The 14,421-nt window shown below is 41.0% G+C and overlaps 1 protein-coding gene across 2 annotated transcripts in view; it reads left to right on the top strand.

The window, feature by feature from the left end:
• Positions 1-12,087, top strand: part of LOC139727439 (uncharacterized) — an 81,151-nt gene extending 69,064 nt beyond the window's left edge. Inside the window, exons 3-8 of one of the 2 annotated variants that reach the window (XM_071638392.1) lie at positions 18-1,745; positions 2,826-3,005; positions 3,838-4,071; positions 4,729-4,793; positions 5,341-5,604; positions 11,812-12,087. In XM_071638392.1, the coding sequence (XP_071494493.1) occupies positions 80-1,745; positions 2,826-3,005; positions 3,838-4,071; positions 4,729-4,793; positions 5,341-5,604; positions 11,812-11,871 (2,469 nt within the window). In that variant the 5' untranslated portion in view covers positions 18-79 and the 3' untranslated portion in view covers positions 11,872-12,087. Of the gene's footprint in view, positions 1-17; positions 1,746-2,825; positions 3,006-3,837; positions 4,072-4,728; positions 4,794-5,340; positions 5,605-7,550; positions 7,618-11,811 lie in introns of those variants that run through there. The other variant, XM_071638393.1, reaches the window with a different exon arrangement.
• Positions 12,088-14,421: the final 2,334 nt, after the last annotated feature.

The following is a 14,421-nucleotide window of genomic DNA, read 5'->3' as shown; positions in this document are numbered from 1 at the left end:
CTTTCTTACCATCCCAGCCCTTGCTAAGATCAACAAGGTGCGGCGGAGTCTGAAGCGATCTTCGAGGAAGGGCTGCCAGATGACTCGGGACGACTCGCCCAGGAAGGAGGTCGCCATGGAAACGCACAACTTTAATCAGAAGGCGCCTCTCGCCACCTTTGCAACAACTCCAATTGACGATGAAATCATATACGAGGACACCAGGGAGAAAAAGAGAGGGGGCACTTTTCCGAGGATGGCGCGTTTCAACGTTCCAGAGACTCCCCCAGAATCCCAAAATGGAACCCTTAAAGCGAAGGAGACCCACAAGCCACAGCGGCAAAATGGTAGCCTGAAAGGGCCTTGGAATAGCAGGAGAAAGGGCGTTCCTGCAATGAAAGCAGACACTGCCAAAGTATTGGAAATTTATTTGAAAAGGCGAAGTAAGAGCCTGAACGATGCGGTCCTCACGAGGGAGTACTTTGCGCAAGAGAAGAAGCAAAAGAGGAGATCAGCGAGGAACAACACGATATCCGTTTGTTCAACAATTAGCACAGACTCCTATGTAAGTGAAGGGGCAGTACAGCCTGAATCAACAGCAGAAACAACGTCAGATGTTGACAAGACTGTGTTCTCGCGCGAGAAGGGCACGCAGAAAAGTTTTCATGAAGCTATGAAGTGCCCCATTATGGAGGACAGCTCCACCATGGAGCAGAGTGCAGATGACGAGCTGTCATCGTCCGACGAAACATCTCCACGATCACGGTCGGCACCGTCCACACTGAGAATGCAAGTCAAAAGGGATGACATGGACACGTTGAAACTGCGGGATCGGGAAAATGGAACGGCAACCCTTACCCGCGATGGCTACAAACGTGACAGTAAGAAGGAGCCAAAGCGAAAGCGCAGTTTCCTTGATAAAGCGAAACAGATAATCAGGTCACCCAGTACAACGCGGAAGATTGAAAGGACTCCCAGTGCCTCCCAAAGACTAGAAGAGATGAAAGAAGAAAAGGAGAAGGAGAAGGAAAGACAAAAGAAGGAGAAGGAAGAAAAGGAGAAACTCGAGAAGAGGTTAAAAGAAGAAAGAGAGAGGAAGGAAAGGGAGAAAGAGTTAAGAGAGAAGAAGGAAAAGGAGAAAGAGTTGCAAAGGGAGCAGATGGAAAGAGAAGTGCGCCACGCTAGGAATGAAGCGCGTAGTGAGGTGCACTGTGAAATGAAAAAGACTGGATTCACTGCCAGACTCAAGCAGACCTTCCGTCGTTCCTCCCGCGACAAACACCGCGACAAGGAACATTCCAAGTCAAAGGGGGGTGATGCCGCAATAACCCTAGAGGCACAAGGAGGCAAAGAAGTCAAAACTAAAAGGTGGCCGAGCTTCCAGTTCAAGCGGAAGTCGCGGAAAAGCGCATCTACTCCGACGGACGAGAGCGGAGCATGTGCGACGACTCCCTCCGATACAGCTTCCATGGACTTTGAGTACTTCTCAACCCGCCCCGACCACACGAGATCCCTGAATGATGCGGAGCGGCGGAAGCTCATCGTTGAGATGAGGCGGGGTGCCACGCGAGAAACCTCAGGAAATGCCAGTGATTCACAACTCCTGGATAACACGCAGGCGCGGCACCCGCCCCTTGGACCGGCCATGTCAAATGACTCCTTCGCCTCATTTGCATCATCTGAGGGTTCTGAACAGAGACCTGAGAGACCCCGCACTCTAGCCTTCAGGAGGACCAGAGCAGAGAGGGCTCAGAGGGGACTTAATGGTAATGCTTGCCTTCCATATTGTATTATCTCACTGAGATTGATAACTTGAGATGTTCCATGGGTTGTCTTCAAATTTTCAAGCCCCAGATTCTTCTGTCACCTCCATTCTGGTGCTGAATGAAAGATGTTTTAAAGGGTGGTATAGTATTGGTTGAGGTGAGAATTCAGCTTTTAACATTTTGCGAGATACTTAGAAACCACTTCTTGAAATGTTGAAAAGCATAAATTCTAAAAGGAATTCAAAGTGTAATTGATGAAAATCAGTTCTGAATTGGCTGAGATATCCAAAAACAAAGTAACGCAAAGTGATCCTAATAAAAAGTGTGTCCCACCTTTTGTTAGGATTGCTTTGTTTTGGATATCTTAGCCAATCTTAGCCATTTCAAAATCAATTTTCATCAAACAAACTTTAAATTCCTCGTAGAATATTACATGCTCTTTCATATTTCATAAGAGATTTTTCATTATCAAAAAAAAAAAAAATCATAAAAAAGTGTTGGAAACTTCAAGCCCAATCTCAACCAAAACTGTACCATCCCTATAAGAGAGGGATTAGTGAAAGAGCATTCATCTCTCCCCTGTTACCTTGCCTTCAAGCACGTGTATATATTACAGAAATAACACTTTGTGGAGTGTTGCTAGGTATCACTCTCAATTTAGCTTTCTTGCAGTAAACATCAGCAGTAATGAAATATTGCCTGAACTGCCTGATGTCACTCATATAATATCAATCTGCCATTTGTCATGATTACATACATTTGCCAATGAATACTTATATGCTGTCAAAAATGCAAAGTATTAATACCATTGGCACTGCCAGGTTATATTTTCTTCCTTGATTGTTGATGAAAACTATCAACTTTCAATATTATAAGGCTGTAGTGGTATTGATTGAGGTAAGAAATAAGTGCTTCCATGACTAATCTAGTGCTTTTTATAATGCGCAAATGAGATGCATCAGAATTTGATTTGATGTGGACCAAGACTATTGCTTTCTTACATGGTGGTCATACTCTGGACTGAGTGTTCTTGATCATATTAAAGCCAACAGTGCTTGTCTAACAAATCTTACTTTGTAGATGTGATTCGGCTGGAAGACACGACCCCAGGCCACGTGAGACGAGACGTGGACACATCAGCTCCGGTCCTTCCTTTCCCGGCTGCCCTACTGGCCGATGACGTGGTCAGGGACTGCGGACCCAACGGCCACCAGGGAGCAGCCGGTGGTGGAGCCACAGACTCGTGGACAGAGAGTGGTGGTATGTCCCTACTGGGTTCATGAATTTTCCCCTTAATTTTCCCTGTCTCGTCACTTTTTAGTTTCTTTTCATTCCGCTCCCCCGTATCTAAATGTTTGGAGCATTAAAATGTGGTCATCATCTCTGACTGTTTGGATTTACTTGCAACTCACAGAGCATATGACTACTGTTGTATTCAATGAATGTTAAGAGTTAGTGTGAGAGACGTGTGGGTGCAGGGAGATCTGTTGCCAAACCTGTAGGCAGTTTTGTATTGTCAGCTTAGAATCAGAAAGGCCCTGTCACATTCTAAGATTTGAGCATGAATTAAAATGAAACAATCAATTTTCATGAAATGAAAAGTGCACTTAGGCAAAAGTTGGTAGATTTGTAAGCGTGTTCCAAATATAGTCCCTTGTGGTTGTGATTTTAACATTTTACTGAAAATGAAAATAATGAAAGATTAACACCATGATGCAGAAAAGATCAAACTGTACAGTGTGATACCAATGACTCAATACCCCCTTAGTTGTGACAACACCCGTCTGGTTCTCAAACGATGATATATGATGTTTGTCCGGAACTAGAGAGATACTCTTTCCAGACATATCAACTTCGGTATTGGCAGCAGAAGTGGCCTGGAGACTAGGGAGTGTGAGTAGTTCATGTAACCGAATCTGTTGTTAGGAAGTGAATCTTTAGTTTAGTTTTAGGATAAGTGCTTATAGATATTGAACTCTGTAATCAAGTATGAGCTGAAATGGGTTCTGAGTTCATTTGTGCCAGTCTTCATTGACATTAAGGCAAGACGGATGACCACAACATTTCATGATTATTATGTGATGCCATTCAGATGGCAGCGACATTCCGTTTGACCAGCGTAACCAGGCTGACCAGGAGCAGTTTTTCAAGCGCATAGCTGACCGACTGGCTCTCATCGGTGACCAGGCACTGGCCGAATACAACTTCGCCGAGGCAGGGGGAGCAGTTGGAGGCCAACAGAGGGCGCCACAACTTCCTATTTGTGCAGAACCCACGCCGAGCTGTTCGGCAGCAGTTGCTGGAGCATCAGGGTCCACCACAAGAGGTCTGTATTACAATGGGGGGAGATGTCCAGGGATGTTGAACCACTAGACACTTACTTTTGCACATCGCAGGCACACAGGATGTATTCAGGCTAAGGGAACTATACAAAACATATTCAAAGTTCTAAGGTTGCTTGATGGGTAGTATGCACTTGTTCAACTGCAAATTGTATATTGTACTTTTAGAGCTGTGAGAGAGGTTCTGTGATCATAAATTCTTTAAATAGTATGATGAAAATTTTAAAGTTGAGTGATAGAGTAGACATGTTGATGTAGTTTTTCCACTTGCACTTGCTACAAAGATTAATCATCAAATGTGTAGAGCTATTTCAAAAACAGGTAACTTCATTCACAAAATTCTACTTCTTACATCAGTGCTCTTTTCTCATCATTTAGAAGAGTTTTTCATTTAACAGAATAAAGAATACAGGGTGTGTAATAATACTACTGTCTCTGTGACAGGAATGGCTACAAAGTTTGAAGCTACATGTACATTCAAAGTGTGGTGACAAGTGCAGCAAAGACTCCAGTGAGCTATCGTGATCATTCCTTGTCTGGCGTCCGGCGTCTGGCGTCTGGCATCCAACGTGCGTTGTATGTCATCCAGCATGTGTAAACTTTTTACATTTTCAGCTTCTTCTTGTTTGGCTTCCTTGTAGATCACCAGGCGGAGTACAATGATATAGGGGAAAGAATTCGAACAGATGTCGACGGTATTCAAATGGTAAGTGGTGTCAGTAATATGAGAGCAATTTACCTCTTCTTGTGGCTGACAAAAGAACGTATAAAAAAGAAGACAAGAAATTTTACTTGCCAAAAAAATTTATATGTGTTGCCTCAAGCATATCAAATGCATAACGCACGTACAGGAGGGAAAAGTGGCATGCGATAAAGCTTACATGCAAATTCCATAGGTCAAATGGGAGGTGCGGTTTAAAAGAGTACTCTTGGTGTTTGCTTCAGAACTTCAAATGCAGTTCAACAAAATACTAAAATTCAAACTTTTTTTTAATACTTTTGGCAGGTAGTTGTATCTATATGAAGTTATCAGGAGATGTGCATATTTAGTAAGTACTTAGGATGCATGGAGCCTTTGAGAAGCTATTTAGTAGTGATTTTCAGCTTGATTGTGGATGAAACTTACAATGGAGATGCACAATGAGACAAAAAACCCCACTTTTGTGAATGGTTTGTTGTCCTATTTGATTGATGTATTGTATTGTAAACTGTATTAAGTGTACAAACTGTATTTTGTATTGCCAAATCCACAGAGACGTCGCAGCATGGCCGTGTTCCCAGCGCCGACAGTGATGGGCGTGATCGTCAACGACACCTACCAGGTTTTCTGTGATGCCATGCAGTCCATCGTCGGGCAGGACGTCGGCTGGGAGCAGCTGGCCATCGTGTTCAAGTTCACCAAGGTGGCGGTCAAGGCCGCTCAGTCCATGGGGAAGCGGGCCAACGGGATCAAGGACAACAGCATCCGCTTCATCGGTGACCGCTTCGCCGTCTGGCTAGACAGCCAGGGGGGCTATGTAGGTTTCATGTGATCTTTACTGTTTATCCGTGTTGACTTATAGTGGGGGTTGTGTTGTCCCATGTCTAGCAGCCATCTTTGCCAGTATGAAGAGCTCAAATTTGGAGTGGAAATTCATCAGGATTGTGCTAGAATATGTCTTTAACGTGAAGAGGCATAGAATATTTGCTGATGTTTTAACGGGTGAACATACAATTCTGTCATTTTTTACAGTTAATGCAATTTGTCAGAAATCTATTTAAAAGGATTGTCTTCAATATATATAGCAAATATTAACAGACGGCAGAAGCAGGATATATCATGATGTCCTCTATCAAAGGACCCCAGAGTAGTTGATTTGGAGCAAAACTGTCTGAATTTTAATTTTTCATGCTGATTTGCTGTGCAATGCATACAAATTCCTGTGTTTAGTTGGCTGTCATAAACTATGTGTAATAGTGAAACAGAGCTACCAAAATTTCCTAAACTGCCATAAAAGATTTGAATTCTGTTCACCAGTTTCCCTATCAAAGATATTTGGTTGATGCTAAATATTTATGATTAATGGGAGTGTGTACAAGTTGTTGTATCACTGCTTCTTCCACTCCTTTCACATTGAGCTCTTCATACTTGGGTACATTCTAACTGCATTGTGTCGTTTGTGTGGTTGGAATTAATGTATAGCTGGCACCAGTTTTGTGTAGTTTTATGTGACATTTATGTTCATCATCTCATCAGTCTTTTAGCTTTGTTCGAGTGTCTGTCCCAAACCAGGAAGAACCAAGATACCTCAACAGTGAAAAAAAGTTTATAGAGTGAATGGATGCATTGTTTCCTCTCTTTGTCTTCTTTAGTTTTTGTGGTTGCCTTATAAACACTCATCTTTGCTGTAACTGTTCTGTTTTAAAAAGATCATGATCTGTTGTTGAGCTAGTGAGAATGATTCTCATTTGGAACAAGAGAGTTTGCATTGTGAACGCTTGGCACACACACAGGGTCTTTTCTCACACAGGAGGCTTTCTTTGATAGAGGAAATGAAACTGCCTATTAATGCCCGTATTGGCTGGGATCAGGACTTTGTACCAAGTTTCAAGTTGAGTTGAATTTCTCACTTGCCCATGGAAACATGCCTGCATGTCATGCTGTCTCTCTAAAATTCTAGCAGTCAGAGTTTCAAAAGTCTCAGAAATCAACATATTTTGGTATAAAGGGTGGATTGTCGACATTCACGATGTATGGTTAATCGTCCAAGTAAAAGTGAAAGGGGAGAATTGTGTCTTTGGAAGTAGGAAGTAAATATGTTGTCCATACTTGGACAGCACATTAGAGCATTGTTTTATAGTAGGTTACACTACTCCATGTATGACTGACATGTAACAATCAAATTTCAGCTCTTGGGCATTGCACATTTTGACAGGCGAATGAAAGACAGTTCACGAGCTATAATAAGCTATATAGATGACGTCATCATCCAAGCCATTTTTGCTATGGATTATCCGGTAGGATGGCGTTTGCGCGAACTAAGGGATATCCCGTAGATCGGTGGATATGGGTTAAGTTTATGACTGTCACGCTGTGGTTGACCTTCTGTAAGATTATGACTGTCACACTGTGTCTGACATTCTGTAGCATGATCCTTTTGAAACAAAGAGCAACATACATGTGTATGGCTTTGTGTGTGTGTTGTGCAGAAACATAATAGTGTGCTTGAATTGATATCATTTTTTCCTCTTGCAAATCAGGCGAAAAAAAACAGTGCTTGCAACAGAGAGGACAGCAGTTTCATTTCACCTTCAAATCCTTATCATATTTTAACCTGTTGAGGACGGTTTGATTTGCTACAACGCACTTTTCCCATAGACACCTGTCCGAGTATACTCGGGACTCGTCCTCAATGGGTTAAGAGCAAGGTTTAATCAAACTTTTGTGATGATTGTATGTATTACTTTACGTTTGAATCCACAGAGCGATATTGAGTTAGAGGAGGATTACAAAGAAACAGACCTGTGAAAGAGAGTGGTGTATCGCTTGGTATGGCATTATTTTTGGCTCCAACATGCACCAACCTGTAGGGAGTGTGGGGAAAGTCACGGCAGATACTAATGCTTTCTGGTACTCAGTATCATGCTTTTTATTAACCATACTGCACTACTGATTTTTTTTTTTGGGTACATCTATACACCTGGGTCTCATTTCACGAAAAGATGTTAGGATAGCAATTCTTGCTAGAATGGCAACTTCCTGTAGCAACAGCCAATCAGGAAGTAGGATTCATGTTGTTACCATGACACCTGCCATTGCAGCAAGAGCTGCTGTCATAACAACTTTCTGTGAAACGGAGCCCAGTATTAACATTGAACGACTGCTGTAGTGTGACATACTCTCTTACTCCCATGTTGTGATACAAACACATCTTTAATATTATACTTCTGACACCAAAAACTGATATACTTTCATCTAGTATTAGCCAACTTAATTCTATTTACATTTTCTATGTGAGGGCCAGACTACATGTAGTGAAAGGTGTGGGTTTTTTTTTTCTTCTTTCTTAAGCATATATTTTACCAGTTCACCCGTTTCAATCTCTCAGTCACCCTGTCAGTAGCCATCTTTGATTTTATTAAGACAGTGCACGGTGTATCCAAGAGAGATGGGCTTTTTATCACTGTAGGGTGATGTTATCATTTGGATATGCTGGACTGTAATACACTTACGCTCATCTGCATGTGGCAGGGTGGAGGTTGTAGCTTGTAGCTTGTAGCTTGTAGCTTGTAGGTAGTTATGCCTGTTGTCTCCGTGTTGCTGGATGTATACTCGTTCTACGTTAGAGGAGTTGTGACAACTCAGCATTTGCCTGGTTGTCCGAGATTGCCAAAAATGTCAAGTTCTAGGGAAACAGTTTTTCAGTTGAGTGCTTTATCACATTCGATATGTTAACCCTTGCAAGATTTACTCCTCAATTATCTGTTCTTGATAAAGGTCTTTTAAAACACACTCTACAAGGAGTAAAATGTTATATCACCTTTCTATGTTATACCTTAAATAACTTACTCCTGACTTATCATATTCTTGAAAAGGGGTCATGCAAAATACACTCCAACAAGAGAACAAACAATCCAAGATGCACTTCAGATTTTCTGTGACTGAAGATATGAACATGCTTTGTCGGTAATTGGCAAGATTTGTTTTTTCAGAGCTGAGAGAGGGTGGCATTTTACCTGGTGTGCTTGTCCAATCGGCCGTCAGATCATTCCCCACATTTGTGTGTGTGTGTGTGTGTGGGGGGGGGGGGGGATACATCATGGATGGGCATTATCCTTGAATCGTGCGATCTGAAATTTATGATGAGACTGGAATGCATACATACATTGGCTTTACCCTTGCATCCAGAACACTTGGCACGGCCTACATTTTTGGCCCTCTGTTGATGCACATTTGTGTCAGGAAATTTTTATACCCGGTTGCTTGTGGATACTATTGCCATTTCAAAATTCATCTGAAAGAAGAGTGATAATATGTAGACTCTCAGAATTACACATGGATTTGTTGTGTGGTGAGATACTCTTGCAGTGTGCAGTTTGGGTTTGTAGTTTCTTTTTTGAATATCATTTGGCTATAAGCAGTTTTTCTTCATCTTTTATTCAAACTAATTGTTGGACAATTTTTCAGTATCAATAATAGTAAATGTTGAAAATGGTATCATAGTTGCTCATTCCATTTCAAACGTTAATAATTACAAAAGGATGATTAGACTTTACAGCAGGTTTGTTTTTGTGTTCATGTGTTTGTGTGTGTGTGTGTGTGTGTGCGTGTGAGTGTTCAGTTATTTCTACCTTAACTCATGCGTAGAGTTCACTAATTTGCTTCCCGTGTTTCTTTGTTTTACTTGTCATGGCACCACAGTTTTTTTTCTTCTTTTTTTTTTCCAAACTTTTCCAGCAGTTACCAGACATCTTTTACTATCATTTGCAACCAAATCATCTTAGAAATTATGTACTGTCATGCATACTTACGTGCATGTATAAATTTGTAGTGGCGCAATACATATCTGGTATATATTTATGTGTACTTTTTCATCTATACTATTGTGTTAATCTCAGTACACAAGATTGACATTTTCTGTTTCTTATACTATCATATATGAATATGGTAATGATATTTTCTAGGATGCGGTCAGCTAGAAAAGTCTTCCCTGCGGGATGAAAATACTTTCAGAGAATGGAATATTGCTGTGAAGTGAATATATGCAAAGTTGTGAGGCCTAAAAGATTCCAGTCTCTCGAAAACTGATGATCATGGTACCCTTTTTTTTAATCCCCGCCAAGGATCCAAGGGGGCAATGTTTTCATTGGCATTTGTTTGCTTGTTTGTCTGTGTGCAAAATAACTTGAAAAGTTGTGAACAGATTTGGATGTAACTTGCAGGAAAAATTAATAATGACACTAGGAATAGATGATCGAATTTTAGTAGTGACTCAAGAATTTTCATGGATTTTTGAAGGATTTTTAATGTTTTGGCAAATAGGGTCAATGGAGATGGGAGTTCAAGCTGCACATATTTGAGGTTTGCATGTGTGCTCTAAAGCGTGTGCTCTGCTCGGTCGAGGCGCTGCACAGCTGGAAGCTGATGACATAAAGAAAAGACTTCTTCATTGGGAAATTGGGTGATTTTCAGCATGCATGTATGGGTGGAAATGAGCTGCTTGGCAGAGGTCTGAGCTCTCCGAGTGCTTTTCTAGTTTGTTCTGTGGCCATCACGAGCAATGAATGGTTCATTAGATAAAACCTGTGCATAGCAACCACTTGAGGGAGATATGAAAGATGACCCTTGTAGACAGGTAGCCGTTATAGACAGGTTGGGACCTGCAGGATTTGATCGCAAAGAGTGTACAATACATGGCATAGGCATGTCCAATATGCACATTATCAATTCAAAAGGCCATGGGGTTTTCTGATTGTTTTGCAGAAGCAAAATTATGAATCTTCAGTATATTTTACGATATGGTTGGCCAATTTTATAATTAGGTTGGCTTTGATGGACAATAAGTGAAGGAATAGTAACCAATTACTATACTGAGAGACAATGGCTAAACAGGAGTGAGTGCTGCAGCACTCAGTAAAATGTTACTTAACTAAGACATTAGGTCCTGCTATGTGTAAAATCTGTAAATTCTCTTTAGGTGCGGTCAGACTGGCAAAAAATCTAAAAGTTTAAGATCGCGAAGTTTGGGCCATTGGTACGCGCGCAAGCAAGAGTGCGCCGTCCAATGGCTAGTGATTGTGACGTAACAACACACATCTGTACATGACAATGGCCTCGTGGGAAGTTTGCGGTCACACTGGCAAAACTGCGAGATCTTAAATATCGCGATCTTTAACTTCTCGATCTTTTGCCAGTCTGACCGTGCCTTATGGGGAGTTTTGTAGTGGCCTCAAATAGATAGGTGACCACTTTAATACACAGGTTTTGACTGCATTTGGATGTATGGGGGAGGGAGGTGTAGTGGGTGTTTCACATGGAACTTGGTCATATTGAAATTGAATAGGAAAGCTTGTGGGTAGACACAACACTGGAGTGACTGGTTATATGCCAATATTATATTTATGTGAGGAAGTCATACCTCATACTGTGATGCACTGAAGACAGTATGACTGTGTTGATGCATTCATATCTTTGGCCCAAACTAGAATGCATTTTGAACTAGTTGCTCATGGTTTGTGTTGAGCGGAAAATACCCTCACTCTTGATGAAGTTGAAAAAAGATAATGATATGAGGAAAACAAGGAATCTGTTTGTTGAATCAAAGCTGACCTCATTAGTTGTCATGCTGAATTTCTGCACAAGCAGATATAAAGCTGAATGTTTTCTTCGTCATAGACCAATGGACAGTTGGGAAAAGTTTTCCAATGAAGACTTGTTTTTTTGAGGTCATAAGTTTGACCTTAGCTACTTGATTACACATATTATGAAGTGCCTGTCTGGCATCCTTTAGTCCATCATCTGGAAAAAACAAACAACTGCTGCTGTATGAAATTAATGGTACACTGTGCATACTGTACATGGGAGAGACTGAGAAATGTAGACTTTGTGCAACCTTTGTAGTAACGTCAATGCATGATATTACAGTGATGTGTGCAGAGATCATTTTTGTTTAAGCAATGTTAACTATTTTAGTTCTTTCTATTTTGCCTTTTTCTCCCCCCCCCCCCCCCCCAATTTATTACAGGGTTCAGTGGTGACCAGTGAAGACTCGGATTCCTTGCATGAAGAATCAGAAATAGACTGAGGGGTTAGAAGAAACGACGCCATGGAGTCATCCAGGGAGACCAGGAGATTGGTTGTCAAGGAGACAGGAGTCTAACAGTGACACGCCCTTTGCACATGATTTTTACGAGCACCATCACCATCGTCATCATCATCATCATCATCTTCATCATCACCATCATCATCATCATAGATACCACTGCCACCTGTGAACTTCACCTCAAGATGTCAAGCGATGTGCAGCCTGTGGTTGCCTGGCAACGGAGCAGGACTGTGGACAGTGCAACCGACTTCATGTGTATCCACCCACAATGCAAAATGGCTCCCCTGCAAATGTCCAAATGATGGCAATCAAAACTCCAGATCAGCTTAAAGCTGTTGTACCTGCTACAAAGAGTTTAAAGATATTTGTCCATAGCCTCTTTAAGTGAACCATTTACCAGAGATGACCACAATTTGGGTTTTATTTTCCACATTGCATGTTATAATCACTATTTTAAAGCTCTTCACATGCTGTAAGTAAAGCTCGTATATCTGTCATTAAAAGAAATCCTTCCACCTTTATATACGTGCATACATGTAAAGATGCAGTAATCATGGGTACTAGTAATAATGATCAGAATTCATTCCGAGAGAGCATTGTGTTGAATTCTATTGAACTGTATGATGAAAATGTCACAAGTTCCACCCAAAGTACTCACGCACAAGTAAGAGATAATATATATGTTTTGTTAGCATTGTTGGTGATCCTGTATACCTTGGTCAGTGTATTTTTTATTTTCTAAATCATGACACCTGTACATGAAAGTAAGAAAGTACATGTAGAAGTTAAAAGTCAGAGGATTTGTAGTAGAGGCTTGATGCACTTCATATCCTGTGAAAAGCATCAGTTATCAGCGGTTTAGTTACTTGAGCATGCAGTTTGTTACTTATCCTGTTCACACTTAAAATTCTTTAGCTGTTTGGTATATTTGCGCACACAGTTTACCCAAACAGCTATTCACAAGAAATTTCATGATGACTGGGAATATTTTGATATTTTCTTCTGTTCTCCCAGTATCACGCAGGAAGAATGTATCTGCAAGAATGTTGTATATTTTAAGGGGGGCTATGAACCTGTTCTATACCAGAACCGGAGGTGCCCTTTAATAGTTCGATTCACCGTATCGAGATTTATCAAACTGAAATGCAGGACTCTTCTTGAAGAACAGTAGAGCTGTTCATTACAAGGAAGATATTGATGTGGTTTCTTGCTTTTTGGCCTTATCTGTGTTTCCTTATTTCACAGTTTGACAACTCAGTTCAACTTGTTTCACTTCTCTCCCCCCCCCCCCCCCCAACCCTCTCCTTTCTGTCATATTTACAAGTGCATTTTTTACGCCTCTTCACGGCAGTTGAAGTGCTATCTTATCTTCGCATCTGCATGGTGCTGTATTTCATATTGTTTTTATACTTTTGAACTGTTCTGCGACTACACCGTGTCATAAACAGACTCTTAGTATCGTTTTGACTGAATGCTGCAGTGGTGTGTTGAGAATACATGGCCTTCCTTTCTGTTACTCTTTTTAACCGTTTTCTTCGCTCGCTCAAATTTTTCTTGATTCACACAAAGTGTGGGCAGCGTGGGCCTTTCACAGTTGGTCATGACTCGGTAGGAGGCAAGGGGTAGAGTGGATGTAAAGAAGAACAGCCTCAACAAGATGTGTTGTATATCTGAGATACTTAACACGTTGCCAGTCATCCGATAATAGCTGTGCCAGATTTACATGTTTTAGAATTCAAATTGCACACACTATTAAGATCTGTACAGTTTTATTCATTTGTCTATTTATTTATCTATTTAATATTTCTGCGCAGCACACGTGATGTGTAAGCATGGCAAAACTCTTTCCCTCTCTGATGTTTCATACGCCTCACTTTGATGGATTTTAAAGACAGCAAAACAATGGTGAAAAATGAAGTTATGACATAAGTTCTACAAGTCAAAGCATACTTGAGCACGTCACTAGCTGTCGTATTGAAAGATTGGTGTTGGCTTTGTGCTCTTGAATGAAAGAAACACTTTTCCTTGTCTTCCACTGAAAGGTAAATCTTCCACAGAAAATTCAGAACCTCACTGTTCTCAAATGACAGCTAGTATCTCGAAGTGGAAGCTGTTCACAGCAACTTAAGATCACCCATTTTAAGTGTGTTGTTATCCCACAATCCTGTTTAATAGCAAAGCAAAGAGAACCCCCATGAGGTAGTAAGTCTGACAGAACCTTTTAGAGATTGCAATTTGTGATATAAGGATTTTCCAGTCCCTCTGAAAGATATTGTTGTGGAAGCTTGTCAGCCCCCTGGGTCAAAAGGGCCAAAATAATGCACCTGTGCTCTTCTTGTGGCAAGAACGTACAATGTATATCTACATCACTGACTGACGTGTAGGCCTTGAATAAATCTGACCAACAAAGCAGTTCTGCACATATTAACATGTCTACAAGAGTTATCCATCTTTTTTTTCTTTTTTGATCGGGTAAAGTAAGAGTTTTGTGTACCTATCAAAAGGAAAACACAAGTAGTGGGTTTAGAC

The sequence above is a fragment of the Diadema antillarum genome, unplaced genomic scaffold, assembly GCF_040938485.1.
Source record: "Diadema antillarum isolate AM-2024a unplaced genomic scaffold, OU_Dant_1.0 seq00000131_RagTag, whole genome shotgun sequence".
Taxonomy (NCBI): domain Eukaryota; kingdom Metazoa; phylum Echinodermata; class Echinoidea; order Diadematoida; family Diadematidae; genus Diadema; species Diadema antillarum.
The sequence above is the reverse complement of the archived record's forward strand: the minus strand, read 5'-3'. Positions and strand labels throughout refer to the sequence as shown.